This window comes from Saccostrea cucullata, unplaced genomic scaffold (genome assembly GCF_032062105.1).
Source record: "Saccostrea cucullata isolate Sc308-1 unplaced genomic scaffold, CSIRO_AGI_Scuc_v1 ctg1311, whole genome shotgun sequence".
Lineage (NCBI taxonomy): Eukaryota > Metazoa > Mollusca > Bivalvia > Ostreida > Ostreidae > Saccostrea > Saccostrea cuccullata.
In genome coordinates, this window is record NW_026927114.1 from 220,767 (window position 1) to 245,496 (window position 24,730).

General features: G+C 32.9%; 1 protein-coding gene and 1 long non-coding RNA gene across 3 annotated transcripts; both read left to right on the forward strand.

Annotated features, from left to right (window-relative positions):
• The first annotated feature begins 433 nt into the window (after positions 1-433).
• On the forward strand, positions 434-18,727 carry LOC134273497 (uncharacterized). Of its 2 annotated transcripts, XR_009993408.1 has the most exons (4): positions 434-590; positions 861-944; positions 14,940-15,071; positions 18,627-18,727. It is a non-coding gene; the product is annotated as an uncharacterized LOC134273497 (long non-coding RNA). The 2 variants fall into 2 exon arrangements; XR_009993409.1 differs by lacking the exons at positions 434-590; positions 861-944 and adding an exon at positions 12,471-12,807 and having other exon boundaries at positions 18,627-18,726.
• Positions 18,728-19,380: 653 nt separating this feature from the next.
• LOC134273502 (uncharacterized) lies at positions 19,381-24,474 on the forward strand. Its single transcript, XM_062755698.1, has 4 exons — positions 19,381-19,547; positions 19,888-20,098; positions 20,400-20,507; positions 24,332-24,474. The coding sequence occupies exons 1-4, from the start codon at positions 19,461-19,463 to the stop codon at positions 24,472-24,474; spliced, it is 549 nt and encodes a 182-aa protein (XP_062611682.1). The 5' UTR covers positions 19,381-19,460.
• Positions 24,475-24,730: the final 256 nt, after the last annotated feature.

The following is a 24,730-nucleotide window of genomic DNA, read 5'->3' on the forward strand; positions in this document are numbered from 1 at the left end:
AAACAGACAAGCCGCAGTTTTCTGCTGAGTCAGTGAGTGAACATTTAAAATATGTCAGTTTCAGTGAAACAATGTTGCAGATTTCTTCTATCTAGGTAATGTAGGGATGTAGTGATAGGATCTTCGCAAACTAATTAAAAATCCCCCAGGCGAGGTGAAAGGTGTGAGATAATTATAGGTCCATAAGAAAAAAAAGAATTATGTTTTGTATGTGGAAAATATTGTGACCGTTGCATCAAAAGCAGATGCAGAGAACTGCACTCGGTGATCTGTTTTGGTTTCCCCGACAATTTAAATTCTATGTCAGCGAGAGTTTAGACTGGTATTGCCTGTCTAAAATGTGTATCGGATATCAGACAGGCAAGCCAGTTAAAAATTCATAGGAGGAATTGTAGCTTGAAATGAGATGGTTGAGTCATTATCTCTTGCTGTTCAGTGGTATGTACAAATGTTATTCTGCAATTTGTGTGGTAGCTTCGGTCGTGAGCATGGGCCTGGAAGCAGTTTCGACTGCAGAGAAGTAGTGAAAATATGCTTGATTTACATGAAATTTTGAGCTTCGTCCCTCAGCCATCTTTAGGGCACATTGTGTAAGTTGTACATGTATTATTCCTAAAAGCTTCAAATTATTCAAGGAACTACTTCATACTATTATTACATGTAGAGAAAATTTTCAATGCACATTTTAAAAGCAGCTCAATATTAAGTCAAAGTTTTGATTGCAAAAAAAATATCCTCTGCTACCTAATCAGATTGTAACTATTGATCTGTCATTTACTATTAATTTTCACGTGGGCAATGCAATATAACTATAAAAATAGCTAGACTGAAAATAGATGTCGTTGTGTTTTTTTTTCTAGTAACCTCCTATCTTAGATCCACTCGTATCTTCTTGGGCTATTCTACATGTATCAGGATTCGGGAAAACAACCTCGAAAGCCACGGTATGTTAAAAATTGATACAATGGAAGTCGTTTGGAACCAATTTATTTAAGTATTTGATAGACGGACTTGAAAGTCCCTAAGTCTATAGTGATATCTTTACATTCAATGAAGTTCAACTCCATACTCCATTAATACAAGAGGTCTTACAACATTAATTTATTTAAGAGTTTGTTTGATGGTGCTACCTAGCGCTGTCTTGGCGGTAAAACATTGGAGGTGTAATAAAAGGCCGAGAAAATACGATTATTTCTAGGTCTCATTGGTCCTATGCCTGTCTGGCATACTCGGCAAATAGTTATATTTACCCACTTTTCTATATTTAAGTTTCAAGTATCCGTAATGCAATAAAAATATTAATGTACAGTGTTGCTAGCTAGCGATCGAGAGGAGATAATACATGAAAAAAGCATTGACATTACATCATTCTGACATGCTCAGCATATGTTTTGTTTATGAAGTGGCGGAAAAAATTATGATATTAATTTAATAAAATGTACTAAAGAAACTGTACCTTTTTTTAACTATCAAAGTCGACAATATAGGTTAATTTAAGATCCAGAATTCAACTTCTACTTATACCTTCTTTAAATACACTTTTGTATCGTTTACAACTCAAGGGTATATATCTGCACTGTTTGCTATTATCTTCTTTGCATGCTGTGTGCACAAGTTTAACTGCAATTAGAATCGTATTACCTGTTTTTATCGCATATAAAGAGTTTTAAACTAACCCTGCATTAAACCTCATTTAGATTCTGTGATAAGAGTCATGTTGCTTTAATTATACCTTTGCAAATTATTTCTGCAATAAAAATCGGTCTTAATTCTACCATACAGTAATACCTTATCGGCCTGCTATCGAACACATGGGTTGGTTCTAGATTGGGAAGGTTCCAGCTGTAAGTGCAAAATGATTCATGTAAGTACATGTTAGTACTTTTAATTAGGAAACTGAATGATGCGAGTTCAGAGATGTAGCAAAGGAAGTGGGGGGGGACAAAGAAAAAAAATCAACCTACATGAAAAAGAAAACTGCTCTCCATAGCGTTCCTTGATAATTTGGTGCTCCATATGACCGCCAATGGTTTTTACCATGTCTATTTTATGGTGCTTGCTTTGCTCTGTATCAACATATATTTACATCCACTGAATATTTTCTCCTTTATTTCTTAAGAAAACCCATTGCTTTAATCACTGCATGAACTACAGTGGCTGTCCCATCAATGAAACATTATAAATACAATAATTAATCTTATTAATCCTGCTTTAAATGATTAAAACAGATATAAATATAAACAATAAAATGTCTTTCTTTGTTTGTTATTACTGGAATGAACGGTCGCAGCTATTGCAGAAAAAATTTACATAACCCACGTACGCTTACGCGGGTTATGTATTTTTTCTGCAACAGCTGCTTCCGTTAATTCCAGTATTTAAATAACAAACAAAGAAAGCATTTTATTGTTTAAATATATGTACTTGTCATTAATGGTCTGGAAAATATTGTTTTACACAACTACCGGTCCACGAAATTATAAAGTATTTATGTAGGTAATTTTTTGACAAATGTTTTATAAGCTCATTATGTATCAATTTACATATACATGAATGTATGTAAACGTCTATCCATGATTTTTCAGAAAACGTTTGATATGTTTGACATATCACCTTTTGTACATGTCTTTTCTTTTAACAAAATATAACGCTAAGCTTAAAATGACACAATTATTCTTTTATTAAAAAATAATTGTGGGATTCGATACCTAGCAATAAAAAGCCCTAGGCTAGTATCATTTTCCTGTGAAACTAACACGCTAACATCTGCGGTAAAATGCAACTCAGGAAAAGCTGCGGCTTTTAATATTAACTTTTAGATCTGCAAAGCAGAAAACAATCCCTACTATACTTATCATATGTTCTATAATATTGATCGTTAATTCGTATACACCTGATTCCCATCCTGGCACAAGGTTACTAAGTATCCATAAAAGAGCTTTGCATGGAAAACTGCAGATGTCTGCTGTGATTCATGCAGTATATGGTATCATAAAGAGTATCTAGACACGAACTCATTTATTTAACAGGGGTTACATGATGCATCATGATGGGGATGCGGTCTTCGTGGTTTTCAATATCTTGCAACATGCACTTCATGTTTGAGTACAAGTATTTAAGAACATTTAAATGAATCACCATTCAATGAAAAATGTATGAAAAAACTTCATCTTTCCTCGTACAGGATTAATTAATACAGTCACCAAATTACATCAAGTTTAAAGGATCAGATGTACCTTAAAGAGTGATGGTTTTCAATTGACGATCAGCGAAAAAAAAAGGCAGACTAAAAAATTCTAATCCAGATATAATCATAGGTAATGAGTCATGGCTTCACAAAGATATTCAATCCTCAGTGGTTTTCCTGGTGGCTAATTCAAATGCTACAAAAGTGAGTCACACGGTTGGGTGTTTAAACCGTACTTGTTTCTGATAAATACATAAGTTCTTAGAATTTTAATAACGAATTCAATAAATTTGTTATAACAGATCAAAATCGTTTTGACAAAGAAATTATTATAACGAATAAAATTCGTTTTTACAAATTCGACAATTCGTTATATCGAATTCAAAAATATATTTTGTAGGTCCTAAATGGACTTCCTTACGTCTCCAATATGTTACATCATCTACATTTACTAATATTAGAACAAAGAAGGAAAATAAGTAGATTGACAAAGCTATATCACTAAACCCCCTCACTTCAGACATACCGCACATGCGCACAGATTACAATAAAAGTAGCTTTATTATGTTCCCCAAACGAAGTTGGGGAACATATTGTTTTTACTCTGTTTCTTATTATTAAGGTCTTCCGTTTCAGACGGAAGACCTTATAGTGATTCTACTGTTTCTTTTTATTATTTTTTTTTTGCCGTTTTCTGGTCAGACGGATTTCTCAGAGATGGCTGGACGGATTTTCCTGAAAATTTCAGGGATGATAGAGAATGAAAATACGCCCAGGCGTTTTTTTCATTTTTTTAAAATTTACTTCCGGTCGTCAGTTATGTCCGATTTCCGCTTTTTTCAAAATAATTTTGTCTGAGTCATATCTCAGAAACGGTAAAACATTAAGAAACCAAACTTATAGAAGTAATAGATCTTGATTAGTAGGCAAGCCCATTTGGGTTAACATCGTCCGCCGTCACTTCCGGTCGTCACAGGAAGTGATCAAAGAAATCGAAAATTTCAACTTTTCTTTTTTGAAATTTTTTTGGCCTCACGTTACAGCATCTTGTTTGTTGTTTCGAAATATATCAGTCCCACCGGAAACAAAAACGACAACTTCCGGTTATAAGAGAAAAACTGTATATTTTCAGTATTTTTCTCTCCCATTAATATTTTTTATACGTAATGTATTTGAAATGATTTTTAGACATGTTATTCAGACTGCAAATGTCTACAGTAACCTCAAATATCTTTGGAAAATTCACTTCCGGTCGCGTGATTTTCTGTCCTCAAAATGAAATGTTATCATAGCTAGATCTCGTAAACGATAAGAGATTAAGACAACAAACTTATATAAGTGGTAGATCTTGATAAGTAGGCAAATTCAGTTGGGATAAGATCGTCCGCCGTCACTTCCGGTCGTCACAGGAAGTGATCCAAAAATCAAAATTTTTAACTTTTCTTGCATGAAACATTTTTTGCATCACAATATAACATCTTATTTGTATTTTTGAAATACATCAGTCCCACCGGAAACAAAAATGACAACTTCCGTTTATAAGAAAAAAACTACATAATTTGCGTATTTTTCTTTCCCATAAATATTTTTTATACATAAAGTATTTGTAGTGATTTTTAGATATGTTATATAGACTGCTTATGTCTACAGTAACCTCAAACATCTTTGTAAAATTCACTTCCTGTCGCGTGATTTTCTGTCCTCAATATGAGAAGTTATCACAAAGAGATCTCGGAAACGGTAAGAGATGGAGACGCCAAACTTGAATGAGTAATAGATCTTGATAAGTAAGGAAACTCTTAAGGTTAAGATCGTTCGCCGTCATTTCCGGTCGTCATAAGTGATAAAAGAATACTTCTCGGCATCACATTATTGCATCTTATTGGTTGTTCTGATATATGTCCGTCCCACCAGAAACAAAAACGGCAACTTCCGGTTATGAGAGAAAAACTGCATAAATTGAGTATCATACTATCCCATAAATATCTTTTATAGAAAAAGTATTTGAAATGATTTTAGAACATGTAATTCAGACTGCAAATGTCTAGAGTAACTACAAATATCTGTTAAAAATTGATTTCTGGTCTCCTGATTTCCTATTCTCAAACTGAGTAGTTAACATAGCCAGATCTAGGTTTAAAGGTCAAGGTCATTGAAAAAGTATTTACATTGCTTATATATGCCACATGACCTTGACCTTTGAGTTTGATGTTTGACCTTGACCTTTTGACCCTTACCCAAGAGTTTTTCCTATATTTAGCTTGATACAGTTTCAAGTGTTAAAGCCGAGTTTAAAAGGTTTTTGAATGACCTTGACCTTTGACCTCGATAAATGACCTTGACCTTTGACCCCATTGACCCAAAGGTCACAATCAAGCTTGAGTCCGTGGGGATATTTACATCTCTCACTTTAACAAATGCTTATATACCCCCCCCCCTTTTTTTCTTTCTTTTTTTTAATCAAAAGGAACCTAGAAAAATTTTCTACAGTTCAAACGACGACACAGATCGACATGAAATTTAAAGATTGCGGTAGAAGACACATCAAAGAAAGTGTCCTGAGTGTTTAACAGTGAGTCTCTGAAGTATATATAATGAAATTCTAATGAGTATCGGCAACAACTACATTTTTTTCTGTCTGAAATTTAAATGCTGATGAGCATGAAAATTAATAAAGCTTGTATTGGGTATTTCTTCACTTTTTGTCAGGAGCATTCGATTCTCCTGCTCAAATACGAAATTTTAATACCAAGTATTCTTGATCTCCTTTGTATGTAGAGTTTATTTCAATTTTATTTACATTGAATATTAATTGAATGAATCTAGGAAATAGCGATTTTTTCCATACCAAATCAATTTCTACGCAATTTAGATAGCTTATATAAATTGCAGTTACCTCGCTTTGAACGACGTGGTGTAGAGAAAATATCCATGACTCACAACTGCATGAGATGTTTTGACCTTTGACCTTGAAGAGTACGTCAAGGTCATTGGAAAACTAGAGAAATTGTCGATTTAAGCTTAAAATCCAAATAACTTTGACCTTTATATTTGACCTTGACCTTTGACCCCTTACTCAAAAAGTAAAAAAGAAATATTCATTACCTTTATCTAGATTCAGCTTCAAGTGTTAATCTCAAGTTTATCTCTCTCTCTCTTTTGGATGACCTTGACCTTGATAAATAAACCCTATTGATCCAAAGGTGACAATCAAGTTTAATGTCGTTGAGGTATTTGCAACTCTTACTCTAACAAATGCTTTTATCCCCCCCCTCCTTTCTTGAAAAAAAAATCAACAGCAGTATAGAGAAAATGTCTACAAGTCAAACGACAAGTATATCGACATAAGATTCGGAGTAAAAGCTAGAAAAGACCTTAAAGAAAGTGTCCTAAGAGTTTTAAGGTGAGTCTCTTAAATATAATGAAATTCTAGTGAAAATCGGCAAAATCTGCATTTTTTTCTGTCTGAGATTTTGTATTGCTGAGCATAAAAATTAATTAAAGCCCGTATTGGCTATTTCTGCAATTTTTGTTAATATCATTCGATTCTTCTGCTCTATTACGACATTTTAATACCAAGTACTCTTGCTTTCTTTAGTGTATGGAATTTATTTCAATTTTATTTGGATTTAATATTTATAGAATGAATCTTGATTTCATTTGAAATTTGATTTTTTTTTCTAGAATAACACAATCCCAAGAAATAGCGACTTTCAGCATAGTAAAAAGAAATACACGTTTCTTCCCTGTGTTTCCCATCTAGAATTACATGTTTGGGATTTTATTTATGCTACTTACATTGAATTTCATGCCTATTTCGGTCAGGAGTGTTAAAACCCGAACCCGATTCTCTGTTTTCCTTTTCCATAATTAAAAACTGCCTTGCATCTCTCGCTCATGTTTCTCACATGCTCTTAAATAATTTATCGCCATCCATTTCAAACATAAAACAACTCAAATCGATTATTTTCAAACATCTCTTTAATACATGTATAATGCACATATGATGCAGGAGCACATGGGACATTTCACAACGTTTTCACTTACTCTTCCGTCTTGATGCGCAGATCAAATGCATGTTATTCATATTATTAGGTATATCATAATTTTAATCAGACCCTACCCCTTACATCTTAACTCGAAAACAATCTCATTGAAACTCATATATACACATACATGTAGGAGCGTGTTACAATGTTTTTAATGTGCTCTCTTTGCGTGATCAATGAATTCGTGCTTATCCCCGAGTCGATCAATGAATTCGTGCTTATCCCCGAGTCGACTCGTATAATCCAGGAAGTCTGTTTAGAGTTTATTTATACCAACTGCGAGCCCGATCTAAAATCGTAGTAGACAAATGAAATTTGCTGTTTTATTTATTTTCTTGCTTTTTTTCTACTTTTTTCAGCCCAAATGATATTGAAATACTTAAACAGGTGGAAAGGTCGATAATTGTTCACTGAACAATTAGTCTACTAGTTTATTATATGTCTGTCTTTTTTAAAATAGAAAAAAAACATCCTGCATACAGATTAATAGAGGAGAACGGAAGACCTTCTTTGTTGCTGTAGCAACAAGAGTTTCTAGTTATTATTCTTATTCTTATTTTTCTTCCTGGGAAAATTTTGTACGCGAGTGATCTTGTAAACTACACATCCGACTTTGGTGAAACCTTTTTAGGGTAAGTAGGCATGTTATGTAGATTTGCGGAATCAAGGTCATTTTGCGCGCACGTGCTTGCAAGAGCGCGCACGTGCAAAACTGAAAATGACCTATATATAATGGATATAACCGTATCTTTTCTATTTTGTGACGAAATGTTTTGAAACTTATAATGTAAGGATATATTAGTAGTATGCACAAGATGACATGGTCAAAATAGAAAGATCGCACGCGCATGCACGTGCGCTTCGCTCTGATTGGCTGAAACTAAAGTCTCAATATCTTTTTTGTTTTTTTATAAAATCATTTGAAATTTTGAACATACTCATACATTAGGGAGATCTACAGCCTGTAATATAAGATTTGTCATGAAAGCATGTGCATGCACATGTGCTTGCAAGAGCTCGCACGTGCAACATGAGAAATGCCCAATATAATTGATACAGACGTAACTATTTAAATTATTGATGAAATGCTTTGAAACTCATATCAAAAGTATATATTAGAAGCATAGACAAAATGACATGGTCAAAAAAGTAAGATCTCACGCGCATGCACGTGCGCTTCGCTCTGATTGGCTGAAACTAAAATCTCAATATCTTTCTTGTTTCTTGTCATAATCCTTTGAAATTTTGAAAATAGACCTACATTATTAAGATCTACAACATGATATATAAGAATTTTCATGAAAGCATGCGCATGCCCGCGTGCTGCAATCTGATTGGGTGAAACTTTAAATGGCTATATTTGTTTATATGGCTTTGTTTTTTACGAAATGCTTTGTAATTTAAAACATAGTCATACATTAGGATATCCTAAAATATGATATAGAAAAAAAATTATCAAATCACACGCATGTACGTGTGCTGCAATCTGATTGGCTTAAACTTGAAATGGCTATAAATCCCTTTGTTTTTCAACCAAACAGGATGGGATTTAGAATATAGAGATATAAGGGACTCCTACAAGAAGGTATGGTAATCATGCACGTGCACGCACGTGCGTGCATTTGGAACGAGTGAAATGAAAAATACACTTGAAAGAGTGATTTTTCATACTTTTGGACTGAATGCTTTAATACATCGTATATTAAAATATGTAGATAGTGTAGACAAGATGATATGATCATAACGCACATGCATTGATTTCACATGCGCGCGGGTGAAATGCTAAAATTTGAATATAATTGGTATCCTTCTGAGAAAACGTTATTAAAGTCAAAAATGCACAGAGTTTGTCTTATTTAATCAAGCTTACAGGGAATATGGCACCAAAAAGGAGTTGGGGAGCGTTTGGGGAACATCTGTAACGGTTCCCGTTACAATTAGCACTAGTTCCTCATGCAGTTACATTGTCTTCCACACTCAGTGTTGGCAGCAGCCTAGCTATTTGGAGCAGTTTAGTTCTTTGACCCAAAGTTATATGTTTCATAGCCAATTTGTTTATTCAGCGAAGTAAAGCATATCATATAGATATGCACAATGCTTATTGTTTAAATAGCACTTAAGTTTATTTAAATAAAATTAAGTAGTGGTCCGTTTGCACATACACCAATAAGTATGTAACAGAAGCAAAATAAAAAAAAAAAAACATAATTACATAAGTCGCCATATTAATGATATATAGGATGTATGGGTGTTGTATAGCTGTCACAATGGTGATTTATTGATCCTTGTATCTTGAATTCGTTCTTGATAAGAAACTCAGATGAAAAGATTTTTTGACATAACGCTAAAGTGAAACCAAAAAATTATGTTAATCATTTTGGTTCGTTCGTCTAAAGGCCGGTATACACGATGAGATTTGTAGTATAATGCAAGTATTATAATACTTTTGTATTATAATACTTTTCTGTACTCACGCTTATACATTTTGTTACGTTTCACAAAGTGTACCTGTGAAATTCCGGTTAACTCTTGTTTACAAGTTTGTAATATATGGAACTTGAGCCCGATGTTTATAAACTCGATCCATAAATAATTGTCAATGAACAGTTAAAGTATGAAATGAACTATATATAATTGATTTAATTACTTTATTTATTTAACATGTATTATTAGATGTTTTTAAAAAACTACCTGCGAGGCATTTTCCATGCCTAAAAAATCGATTAATCAATAGGTAATTCAAGATCATAATATATTGATGCCAAATATCAAATCGGTCACAAACTTCCATATGCTGAAAACTTTAACCTTGATCTACATCACCGAATTTCGCAGTAAATCTAGCTGCCTTTCGGTTTCGTTTCGATATTAATGCCACTTAAAAACAAGTACATTGTTCTTCCCAACATCAGTAATTGTAACAATATGTTATTTGTTTCGCTTGTCAAATAATGCACTGTACATACATGTAGCATGATAAGTTTCCAGAATACATTACCCTTTTAGAGAGAATATAATTCAACCATTGACATTGGGGCGAAGGACAAAACACAATAAGCCTAATTTTTAATGCAGTTCCGCGACATGCATATTTCTAGATTCAAGGTTTTCCATTAGATAATTTGTAGGCTTATCAGACCTTCATGTGTTTAAAACTTTCCCTTTCAATTTCCCTTTCATTATTCTTCCTGGGAGTGCTAGACGTGAGTATGCACTTCTTACGTATAGATAAGTGTAAATTAGCTTTGTGTATGAGAACTCTTTCATTTCAGTGATTTTTTTATATATGATCGATTTTTTGAAAAAAGTAATTGTGGGCATTTTTCTCTCTCTAGACGCCATTTAATGGCAATTTTCGAAAGGCATGTATGAATTTATTTTAATGTAAAAAAAGAGAAAGATTCATATGGTAATTTGTATTTATTTTAGCTCACATTAGCTGAAAGTAAAAGTGAGCTTTTCTTACCACCTGTTGCCCATCCTCTGTCCGTCAATCAGCTCGCCTATTAATTTCCAATATTTTCTCAAGAACCTCTTGTCCGATTTTAACTAAGCACAAAGCATTCTTGGGTGAAGAGAATTTTAAACTGTTAAAATAAAGAGTCAATTCCCTTTCATTTAGAGATACAGTAATGAAATTTTAGAAAAATAAAATGACATCACAACAAATCCCTTTGTCATGAACCACTGGAGCAGAGAAGTTTTAAGTTATCTGGAAGCTCTTTGAGATAGATATGGTTATAAATTGTTCAAAATTTTGGGGTAAAGGGAGGTATTAATAAAGGTTTAACAAGGGAGTAAATTTGATTAAAAACAGCAAGACAACAGTTACTCAGGTGAGCGTAAGTCTCCATACATGGGCATGTTTTCAAAATCCTGTCAATGTACAGTTACTGTGATTGATGCTGGCTCTGAGTGTGAATCACGATGTATGAAATGTGAAGATGATGCTTTTTAATATTGCTCAAAATTCCCATTGATAAACAAACACTGTCAGTTCTGTCACAGCAATTACTTCAATTCTACAAACGGATATGTGATCAGGTGTCATCGATGAAAAAACATCCCTTGCAGACTAAAAATAGCTGTTGGGTACACTTTGTCATGATCGTGTAAAATACGCTACTCACCGTTTGGCATCGCCTTTATCTATACGAAAAAGTGTTACAAAGTTAACATCTGAAAACAATGACAGGAAAGTATACATGCATTACAAAAGCTTCCGGAAATACATTGCTGCGTGCAATTGACTGACAAGGTTAGTTATTAACAAGTATTTTTTTCTCTTGTGTTTTTTGTAATATTGCTGGATTTTTTTTTTCAGTATGCATGTTATGCATGTGCATTTTCTTACATTATTTACAATAAAAATAAAGAAAAGTAGATCGTTATACACTTAGTCTAGTAGTTGCTTTTAAAGTGAAAGAAGTAATAATTTTATTAAATGGTGCATTCTAGCACTTTGAGTTTCAGTTTAATTTGGAAAGTCAGGTCATTATGATATACACTGTATCTAACATTAATTAATGCAATTGTATACAAAGTGATTTGTAGGAGTGCATTGATAACAAAAAAAAGGAAAGATGAAAAATATTAAACAATATCAATTCTCGGAAACATTGCCAAGAAATCCCAATAAAAAAGCAAACTCTATGCATTTTCTATGATTGTTTGAAAATTGATCAAACAAGATTTGTTTGTGAAATACAAAAAACATAGCGCCAAAAAGTTATTGAAAAGGTTAAAGTTTTTGGGTACAAACAGAATGACAAAAAAAAGGAAGATCAGGGCTAAAATTATAGTATGTACTCCATAACGTTCGATTAGAAGGATAAAAAATTAGATTTTATTGAAAAAAGTACAGAGCTTTCTTCCGAGAGAATACAAACAAAATTAACAAAATAAAGGGGATGCCCGGCTCGTCGGCCTGAATCCGCCTTTGCATTTATGTTCAGCAACACCGTAACACATCTTGTTTTAATGTATTAGCAAGTTATTGTTCAAAGGATTAACCATATCATATTGTTATCTTGATCTGATTTCCTTTAGAATGTCTAGATTAATACAAATCATGAATAAATTTCAGCGAGCTGTTAAATTCTTTTCTTTTATCTCCAGAATAAACGGGAAATGATTTGTGTGTTGTTGGAGGTTGTGGAGGGGGGAGGGGGGGGGTGTTACAGAGTGAATATGACAGCGCTTCTTATATACGTCTTCTAAATAACCCTCCATATAATACAGAGTGGGTAGAAAACTGGTGTCATCACGAAATCAAATTGAGTTGTATCTTTAATACTGTATTAAAATATATACGTAGGCTTAGCCACCTATATAGAGTCCTTGGAAATATACTGATATCAATCTGATTAAAATAAGCTGTTCTGATACGTAGTACAGCCGTATCGTATCAGAACAGCTGGTTTCAATCAGATTGTGCCTAAATGAAATATGCTAGAAAAAACATGCTAGATCTGTACTCAGCGAAATCATATCCATTTTCTTTTTTTTTCTTAGAAACGAAAATAGAGTTAGGCTAAAACAACATTTCAGGATAAAATACCACGGTGGCCGGTAATATTTTATTTAATTTCTGAAACTTTTCAATTATATTATACATTTCAATATTATGGAGAAATTTGAAGAAAAAAGGAAAGTTTAGCGTGGAGAGATAAATTCTCCAATTTTTGATTAGATCATATGCAGTAGCAGATTTAAGGGAAGAATACGCAGTGATAGGAGCGCGATTTTTTTTATCATGAACTATGAATGAACAAATAGCATGATAATGTTGTAACCGAAAGAAAATCAATGGAAAGGTTTTGTAATGAATCGCAGAAAACAAGTACAATATATGTTTATGAGAACAGTCACTTAAGCAACTTGTCTATTCAATCCAGTGCGATACGCCAACAAAGTGTGCTTTGAAAATTGTCATTCAATGATACCCATGATAATATTTTCATAATTGTTCATAAACAATGTGGCTGGCTTTCCTGTTCTGTTCAGGCCAGTTCAATTTATAGTTTGTAACAAGAAAGATAACTCTAAAAGGGAACTTGCATGTTATATACGTACATAGATTACCAAGAATCATGAAAATATATATTCTATTAGTTCTTAAATTTGATCTTAAATTTTATTATTTTATTCTACATGTAAAATACATAAATAATCAAGTATTTGATACAATAAAATGAAATAAATGTAATAAAAAATTATTCTTTATAATATTATATATCATTCGGGATTTTTTTTTTTAATTTAAGGCACAAAGCGACGCTTATTCCTGCATTTATCCATCAATGTGTCATTACCGGTAAACTAATGAACCTTATGATATGCAACTCATATACGGTACATGAATTATGTTCATCATCTAAAATTAAAACAATGATCACGTTTATGGACTTTTGTATCTCAATATTTAGAACATGACATTGTGAAATACTCGAGGTGAATTATAGTAAAAATGTTCGTGCAAGCCGAAAGTCCAATTTCATGCGGATTTAAAATTTCTGAAGTATTTCAATTTTTTTTTATATTTATCTAAACCTTGCTAAAAACGAAAAATTAACAAGTTCACTTTTTCAGTCATAATTGTTCATTAGTTTGTACATCTATATACGAATATTATATTTCATATAAAGTGCTGGATTTTGATTTTTGAACAAAACATTTTTTTTCATTGATGACCCTACATGTACGTCCTGAAACGTTAAAGAACATAAGATGAATCAATATTGTTAGGCGCCCCCCCCCCCAATTTATGTAAAAAATAAGTAAATAAAATAATATTGATCAATAAATAAAAACAATGTTGGTTGCAGGGTATGCATTTAAGCGCAGTTCACCATTATTTATATTTTATATTCATTAATATACAATTTTGAACCTGACTGGAACTCTTCTGTTTAAGAAGTCGAATAGTTGATGGTAGAACATTGTCAAGGTAAACAAACATTGCTTTTTTTCTTTACGCAGAACACAACATCTCATATATATTTAATTAAACCTTGTTTTGTGGGAAATAAAAAAATCATTTATATATACATGTGTAACATTATATCGTATGGCTTGCAGATAATAAAGCATACTTAACTCTTAATATCCACACGCTAATTCAGACTGCAAATGTATCTTACATGTATAATGGTTTAAGAATAGGCATCTATTCTTTAGCTTGTTGCAGTGAAAAAGTGAGTGTATAGCATTCACTCATCCCTCTCTAAAGTCCAGTTTAAAAGTTTTTACCTGAATCATAAAAATTTAAACGTCCAAAACATATATCACGTGCGGTCAAATAATTTTCAAACACACACTGACACAGTTGATGTTTAATACGAAAATAAGAATTGTGAACGAAAGAACGATCTATCAGCAAATAGTTGTTAAGACAGAATACTGTTCAAGATCTAATACTTCCTCCATCGAACAGATGTAAAAGGTGAAATGGGACAGGGATTACGTGGTAAAAATACCCAAAGAATTTCAGAATTTAAATATCCCCTTTGAAGTGATTGCCATTGGCCCATTTCATTTCCGAGGCCGAGTTACATGTATTACTAAGTACTGACTGCATGCATAAGAGGCGGAAGAGGAAAATGATGTTATTTCATATGTAACATAATAAAAGCGGTTTTTCCATTAGCTGCATTGGAAAAAATCTTTAAATTTGACTGAAGTTCTATGTTTTTCTTTTTCAGAATTCTTTACAACTATTCAGATGAAGAGAATCCCTTCCACTTTAGCGTCAAAATATAATGAAATAATATAATTATTGTTATCAGCTGGAGTGTGAAATAGATGACACCTTTCTTTGAGAATATCACATGAAGGTACGCATTATTTACAAAAAAAAAAATTTGAAAAATTTGTTTAAAGCTCATAATTGGTCAGAAATCAATTCGCTTCATACATGTAAACACCCCCAAGAACAGAATGACAAATAAATTTGATGTTTGCAATGACGGAACAGCAACATGTAGTTATTTTTTTTTTCTCGATCATCTTTTTCACTTATATTCAAATCGATAACCAAATCCATTACGTTATGTCACTGTAGCTGAAGACTGGGTGGTTTAAAAAAAAAAGTATAACTGTTGTTTTCTGACACTTTCTAGCTTTGGTCAATCAACTACCTTTCACATTATTTAATTAATATTTTTTTTAGACATCTCCAAAACCTTTATAGTCGTCTCTACAAGTGATAAACTTGCTTGATTAAAATTATTTGTTAGATTACTGAAAATTCATATCCAGCGAGTTTATTGCCAGTAGAGACAACTATAAGTGTAAGGGGGTGGGTAAACTATACATATTGGCTACAGAATGTGCCTAGAATTAGGGAGTGAAAGGTAGTTGATTGACCAAAGCTAGAAAGTGGAGAAATTCTCCCCAAAAGAGCGCAAAAAATATTGCGCCGTAAAGTGCGCCTTTTTTGCACTATGGGATCTGTAGCGTTATGGTCAAAGACAAATATATTTAAGAAATAAAGGCTTTATGGAAGATTTGATCATGTGCCAACCCGTTTTACATCTCAATAAAACTTAAAAATGATACCTTATTACTTATATTTACATTTGTGACTTATTCATACTTTATGTTTTGCCTGATTGTCACTTTTAACGTGTGAAATGCGTTAATTTTTCAAACCCAAAGGCATGTACGTAATCCACTAAACGCGCGTCAACCCTTTATGACGTCATAGATAAATTACGTCGAACGTTTATCCAAACGCACATCTATGACCTCTTGACCCCGTACCTGTATTTATACAGTTATAAAAACGCTTGCCTTCAGTAGTGTTATATAAAGGAAAACATTTGCAAATGTAAATATAAAACCATAACGCTACAGATCTGCAGCTACCAATAATTGTGCAATTAACATACATTTATATTTACATCCACTGAATATTTTCTTCTTTATTTCTTAAGAAACCCCATTGCGTTCATCACTGCATAAACTACAGTAGGCAGGTCGCCAATACAGATTTCTTAATCAGTTGCTGTTCCATCAATGAAACGTATAAAGACGTTCGCATCATTAATACAAAAATTAATCTTTTTAATCCTTCTTTAATTGATTATTTAAACAGATATAAATATAAACAATAAAATGCTTTCTTTGTTTGTTGTTACTGGAATGAACGGTCGCAGCTATTGCAGAAAAAATTTACATAACCCGGTAAAGTAGTTACGTGTCTTTTTTTGTATTTGAGATCAATAAAAAGCTAGGTGTATCGAAAATGAACACTATACCAGTTACGTATTTCTTTAAAAAATAGGCTTTTGTTTGCCTCAATCCTTTGATCTTTTATCGACAATTGAAACACAAAACAATCATTAATTTATCTTTAAAATAATAAGCCGAGCGCACAACTAGGGGCCTATGTGTTTTGTCTAACTGTTTAAATTTATATCTTTATATATTTTACAGTTTGTCAATTTAACGTTTTATTGCTAGTTTTAAATATTTCAACATTTACGACACATGAGATCCTTCATGAGGTATAAATCATTTTAAAAAATCGTCTGGATTAAAAAAATCAATATTTATAATATAAAATTGCCTTCGCGCTGCCCGATATTCGATCCTTAGTTTAAATAATGTTGAGACAACTTCGATTATCGCATGACGTGTAAAGCTCTATCTGCTTGAAACCTCATTCATGATGACCTAGTTAGATAAAAAGCAAAATATGTGTACATTCATTCGGTAAGTACATGTATGCATAATTAGATAGTTTTTTTTTATGAATTTGGTACTCGTACGCAGTATGATTCGGCTCTTCAGATCGAATATTAAGTTAAAGAAATAAGTTTCAGTCTCAGTGGCATAAGATTTTTTAAAATAACTTTCAACAATCTATCCATGTATATATTTATTTTTATCTATGCATTCTCCCAACGGCCACGTCGTCGATCAGGCATGATATGCTGAGAAATAGCTATTGGCCTTGAAATGAATTTTAAAAAAAGGAGTGTTGAGACCGTTAGATTATCATTGAATAAGAAAAAATGTATGTGCCAAATTTAATGCTGCTTTCTCTAATGCACCACGTTAAACCCTATAAATACTTTTTTTTCTTCGTTTGAAAAATCGAATCACCTCGTGGCTTTTTTTGGCTTGTCGGAAAGGCCCGAGAGGTTGCGATTGTCCTTTGATTTTTTTTTTTATTAATTTCATTGGCTGATCTCAATCTCATTAATCTCATTGGCTGGTTATAGGGGGTAAATTCAAATGGAATTTGTCGGTAAACAAAAATTAACCGATAGAGTAACTGGGGATCGTTTAGGATCAGATAAAGTCTTATATCATTAAATCGTTTTGATACATGTACCAGGTAAGAACCAGGTAAGAACAGTTCAAAAGGTCATTTGAATAAAATAATTGAGCATCCACAGGCAGTGAATAATTACCAATGTTCATAAACATGTATCATTGTGAAGGAGAGTTATAATGTTTTTTTTTTTCATCCAGACGATCAATGACATGTTTTACTTGAAAATATATAAAGATATGTGTATAGAATTAAAAAGAATAATCTCAAGATCGAATCGAAGTAGCTACAGATCTTTCATCTTCTCTAGCCAAGGGTGGTCCAGATTATTTAAGGAATAATTGTCTAGTTTTCGATTTCTTGATGTGATCATGATTGACTTTCGGGATGATTTGCATAATTGCCTAAGGCGTTCATGCATAAAATTACCACTCAAGCCAATCGATTGGTCATCTTCATAAATTTCATAAATTTGAAAAATCTGACAGTTATTTCTTATATACATGGTATTGATTTCACCAATCCACATGTTACAAGCCCCGCTTAATTCTCTCAAGCTATTTGTGCCGCCCTGCACGTGATTTTTTTTAACTGCGCCTATCGATGAAGAAGTACATTAATTGATTGAGAAATAAAGTACATTGAGTATTTGTAATTTTATCTCAAATTAAGACATTGGAAATGTAAATTTTAATACATGAAACATTTTGGTAGAGTAAATTCAAATTTTTTTAATCCATGCAGTCTTGGGATATGATGAGGACCTGATAACGAATCGAAGTGTTACAACAAATTGCAAATGTAATCTGAAGTAGGGGATGAAAGTTCAACTTCTGGATGTTTATATAGGATAAAAAAAATTCATTAAGAACAGCAACAGCATTTTTAGTATGTTATTTATACAAACATCTTCAAATCGATAGTGCAAATTAAAGTTAAGGCAAATCACAAAGCCTGGTTGTTGGGATGTAGGGGGCAACATATGTGGAAATCTTATAATTGCAATTAAGAAAAAAAAAATCTCAAGAACAGGCGAACTTATGTATCTCAAATGACTAGTATTGTTTTTTGTCCTTTTGTTAACTGTTCCAATTGTATTTTCTTATAGATCTGGAAGGGATGTGCTAGGAAACGAGTACTGAGTAACATACTTATGACTAAGAGCATTTTTTTTTAAATCAGAGAAGAAAGGCAAATATACCAACTTGTCATCCTTCCTCTTACAAGATCTACCTCTCTTTTTGATGAAGCGTTATGCATTTTATAATATATGCAGGTGCGTTGCGGTGTACTTCATTCACCTCATGGAGTAAAAAAAGATGATCTGCCACTTTTAATGTAAATCAGCTATCATAAAGTTTGCGATAAAGATTTACTTATAGAAATAGTATTTTAACAACATTGAAAGTAAAGCTCAATCAGCCAATTCCATTAGAAGTCTATTTGTAAAAATTAAATTGGGAAATATATATTTTTAAATTATGAATACAGGTACTATAAACATTGGTTTTGTTAAGACACAGAAAACTTCCTTCTACTTGGTAAAAGAAAATCCTCAAAATAAGAGTAACGTTTGAGTGAGTAATTATTAGTACATATAATTTCAGCCATTTTTTAATGTTTAACTATATATACATAATCAGACTTAACTGAAAATGATTTCAATTTAAAAAAAAAAAAAAAAACAAAAACAAACAAAATCAATCCTCCTTTTCTGAGGAAAAATAAATGTTATATGTAGTCTAGAATATAATACCCATCCATTGTATATATATATTTTTTTAAAAAATATATTGTTAATTAAGGTAATATGTACACGTACTTTTACAAATAAAATCTAATAATTCTTATATTTTAGCTGGCCACCCTTCTGACGAGGACAGGCGGAAGTGTCCGAAACACGGCATCAGTGCCTGTGTAAAGGGTACACACTGGGTCTGAGATGAAGATGGATTCCATGTTTCTGTTAAGGGTTATATTGTTAACCTGTCCTGGAACCATTTCATGTTTACAGATTCGGAGGGCAGCTGTAATCATTTTTCTAACTGACATCCATGTATAACGTATAATTATATAAAGCTATATACATATTACATGTAAGCAGATACATATGAACATGTATTTATTGTAAATGTTTATTTTATCTCCTACATAATTTTTCGGTGATTCTTAGAAATGCATAATATGAAACACTATAGATTTCAGTGTAGAATATATAACTCAAGATTTTGTACAGGAGATAAAACTCTATAATTATAATGTACGTAAAAACAAAAAAAAAAGTAACCGATTAAGGACTAGAATATAAAGGGATTAAAAATACATGTATTTAGAAATGAGTAACAAAATTACTTATTTATTTATTTCAGATAGGGGTGTGTGATCATTCTTTGGAAAGTGTCCAAGAAGGTTTCGTTTGTCCAGTAAATAAATCCGAATGGGAAAAACGAGCACAAGTTTTCCATTGTGAAACATATTCACAGAACTGCACGGACAAGTCGTTGTTCGTTTACCATTGTCTTATTAATCCATGGTCCAATGGCACAATAGAAGTCTGTGCACCAAGAATTAAAATTTTTGGTAAAGATCTATTTATTAGAAGTAAATGGTACAATCAAATATTTTTTGACTGGTCTCGAGCATCTTCGTATGGTCGACCACAACCAGTATGTTTGCCTCCAACCTAATATCATCGGGCACACTGTTTAATTCTTGTGTTCGACAAATGAATGTTGCCCTCGAACCAAGTATTTTTATACCTTATTCCTTTCCGAATTCATTGTGTCATTCTAATTTCAAACCGTACAATTTCAAACCTTTACAATCGCAGATCGCACACGTTTCAATTAAATGTGTAATAATCAAATCTCGTTCATTGCAGGTAAAAAATGTGCTGAATTCAACATAGGTGGTGCACGTGTACAAACAAATTACAAAAGAACATGTCAGTTATGTCAAAAGAGATATTATTCGTCTGAGGGCTACAAATGTAAGTTTAACATGCAATTGTTTTAAGAGTTATTTTCTATAACCGCTTTATACATTTTGGCAAGCATGATTACCAAAGAGCTCGGTTCACCTTACGCATAAAACGGTCCTGAAGATATACAAATTTATTGGCTAACACTTTATGTTCCTTTTTAGCTCACCTCAACGAAGTTGGGGGAGCTGATGTAATACCCTCGGCGTCGGTGTCGGCGTCGGCGTCCCGGGTTAGGGGACGACCATTTGATTCTGAGGGGGGGAGCTGGCAGATTTTGGAAATAAATAATCTGTCCCTGAAAATGTTGGAAATAAATAATCTGTCCTCCACTACAGAGAAAATATATAATCTGACCCTGACTTATGTTCATAATTAAATATTATAAAAATACACTTTTTATTTACGTCTAATTTAATCTCAAAAGTCTTCAATTTTTTTTGGCTCGCTTCGCTCGCCATTTTAGAACCAAATAGTATTTAAAATAAGATTACCAGACTGGATACTTAAGTATCAACATGACAATTTGCACTTAGTTGGTGTGATGAATAACTTAAAATACAAACCAATTCTTATACACCACATAAGATATATTTTCTCGTCAAATAATTATACTTTCCAGATAAATTAATACAAAATATACACTGGCATATTTAAGGGGGACGTACATGTGTATGAACCCCGGCCCTCCCTTAAAATTTCAAAGTATGATACGAATAATAATAATATTAATAATGCCATACTTTGGGACAATACCAATGATTTTGTGCCTAGTATTACTCTTAAAATACACAAAATCCCAAGAGCTTCAGGGGGTTTCGCCCCTAAGCCCTTTTCATTCAAAGTATGATATGACTTAATAATGTCATACTTTGGTGCACATCTAACCAGTTCCTACAAAAGTTTTGCTCTTATACATATTGAAAAACCAAAGAGCTTCAGGTGGCTTTGCTCCCTGAAGTTCATTCAAAGTACGGTATGACCAGTATTAATTATGTCATACTTTGGTTCATAATAACCAATACCACTATAATAGTGCCTGGTTTTACTCTTAAAATACACGAAACCCCAAGAGCTTGGGGGGATGTAGTCCCTCGGCCCCCACGAGGGCTTCGCCCAGGACCCACTGGGCTCCTTACGGCGGCCCAAGACCTCTTGCCTAAACAAAGTTATACCTGTCCCCTCCCCAAATTCTGTATCCGAATATGGTATATAAATGATTAGTCTTTTAGAATCAGTTGATCAAGGTACGGTGGGATAATATAGAAGAAAATAAATAATCTGTCCTTGATAATCTTGAAAATAAATAATCTGTCCTCGACAGGCATGAAAATAAATAATTCGTCTCTAAAAAATTTGCCAGCCCCCCCCCCCCCCCTTTCAGGATCAAATGGTCGTCCCCTTAAGGTTAAGTTTTTTTGTAGCAGTTTTCTTTTTAAGTACTTCTATGTCCTATATTGATTAGACATGCATGGAAGATGTTTCTAGTGGGTTTCATTGTACCAGTAAAAGTTTCAGATTCTGCAATTTCAGCAAAGGAACGACCAGGTTAACATTTTTGGTGCAGTTTTTGGCGTAGGTCTCATTTCCCAGTAACCATAAGCCTATGTAGAAAACTTGCATGGATAATAATCTAAGGATGCACATTACCAGGCTTGCTTCGGATGCAGAATCTGAGCTACATTTTCCGGTTGAGTGAATAGGTTAACTTTTTTGGTACAGTTTTCATTTCAAAGATACCATGAGCTCTATAATGACCAGACTTGCATAAATGGTACATCTTAGGATGCATACTACCGACTTGCTGGTTGCTGTATCTGACATAAATTTTCCGATTGAGTGAACAGATTTAAGTTTTTGGTGCTGTTTTTATTTCAAAGATACTATGAGCCCTATGAAGACCAAACTTGCATGATGGTACATCTTAGGATGCATACTACCGACTTGCTTCGGATGCTGATCCTGACCTACATTTTCCGGTTGAGTGAACTGGTTAAAATTTTTGGTGCTGTTTTCATTTCAAAGATATTATGAGCCCTATGAAGACCAAACTTGCATGGATGGTACATCTTAGGATGCATACCACCGTCTTGCGTCAGATGCTGAAACTGAACTACATTTTCCGGTTGAGTAACCAGGTTAAAGTTTTTGGTCCAGGATTCATTTACAAGTAACTTTGAGCTCTTCGATAACCAAACTTGCATTGATTATAATTCTAAGGGTGCATTCTACAAGGCTGGCTTCAGATGCTGAATCTGACCTACATTTTCTGGATTAGTGAAAAGGTAATTTTTTTTTTATACAGGTTTCATTTCCAAATAACTTTGAGCTATATTTAGAGCAAACTTGCATAGATGATACATCTTAGGATGCACAATTATGTTCAGATGCTGAATTTGTTCTACATTTTCAAGATAATGGACCTGGTTAAAGTTATGGGTGCAGGTCTATTACCAAGAAACTATAAGGCTTATATAAACCAAACTTGCACAAATGATGCATCAAGGGATGAAAACTCTCAAAGTTGCTTCAGAAGCTGGCTTTTAATTAGGTTTTTATGTCGAAGAACTAGTTTGAAGTTTTTATATAGGCCTATTCCAAAGTAGCTGCAGAACTGTAGCTCTCCGAAAAAATATATATTGATAGACCGGAGAGCTACAGTGCCACCCATTAAATAAACTGTATATTTATTGCGCACAAAAAAGTGCGATCGGTTCTGGATTCATTCTTTCAAATTCTTACCTCAATTGCAAAAAAGCTAGATTTTAATAATTCCTTATTCCTCTATCAATCACATTTGTTGTTTACATATGTAGGAAGCGTTTTGACAGAATTATCTTGCAAACAAAAATGGCAGTATAAGTAGGCAAAATTTCCGATGATCTCAATTTCAGGGCCAGGAGGCAATTAAAAACAATTACAAAGAATGTTTTATTGTGGAAACAGTGAAAAATATGTAAGTAACACACTGTTAGTAATGTTTTGAGATGATAGTTTTAAACACATGGAGAAATAAGTCGAGAACCGCATTGAGCGCACTTTTTCGTGCGCAATAAATATACAGTTTTTTTAGTGGGTGACACTGTAGCTCTCCAGTCTATCAATATATATATATATTTTGGAGAGCTACAGTTCTGCAGCTAATTCCAAAGTATCAAATCAAAATTTCATAAATTTTGCATTTTTGGATGTACACTTTTTGTTGTTTAATTGTGTGACTTAATCGTTGAGGTGAGCTCTGTAATCTCTGATTACCTATGTTTAAACATCAAATAAAGTGGAAACTTAGTACTTTCATTTCCTATTAAAATTCTAATGAAATGAAAGTACTACTACTTTGAATTAGATTGGATTTTCAGCTTCTTTGAATCTTTATTTAGCCCTTTTAGATACACTTTAGACTTACAAAATTATACAAACCACTCTCCATTTTTTTTTTACTTTATTGCCACTTATTAAATAACCTTTCAATTATACATCGTATCAAAAGTCAAATTTTCAAGCCTGAAAATCTATCATAAAAAGAATAATTCAATGAAAAACTAACCTTTAGTCATAGATGAACATGTGTTTGCAATATTCTAAAAATACATTTCTTGGTTGCCGTGGAAACATATAGAAGCCACACGAAGGGCGTTATGACTACGTTTTCTCAACTAACTTTTTAATTTTTGAAATGAAAAGTCTAGACTTCCTGTTCAGAAAATGATCAGAAAAGTCAGACTTGACGAATTAGTTAAACTTAACTGATAGTCAATGTTTACTGTCCTCTTTTTTTCATATCTTTTGCAAAAGTTCATTGTTATAAATGATAAATAAAAAATTCATTTTAGATCAAGAATGTTATAAAATGGATGATGTACAGAAGTCAACTATGAAAAAAACATCGCATACCAGTTGGTTTAAAATTTCAAGTGCAGGGGAAGACCAATACATCAGGAATACCACAAATCAAACGTATGATACCGTAATATAATCAATTCTGTTCTTCTTATTGTGTTGTAAATACATCTATGTTGACAATTATCCTATTTTCATTAAGCACCTGCCTGGTAATTGGGGAGGGAGGGGGGGGGGGTAGTACATGTATACTGATCGGAATGTCCTTCAGTCCGTCTGTACGTCCGTCCGCCCGTCTGTTACAGTTTGCTGTACCCAACTCTTATCTGCAACTTCTCTAATACCACTATTTAATTGCATTTTATAAATATGATATTAAAGAGTATCCATCT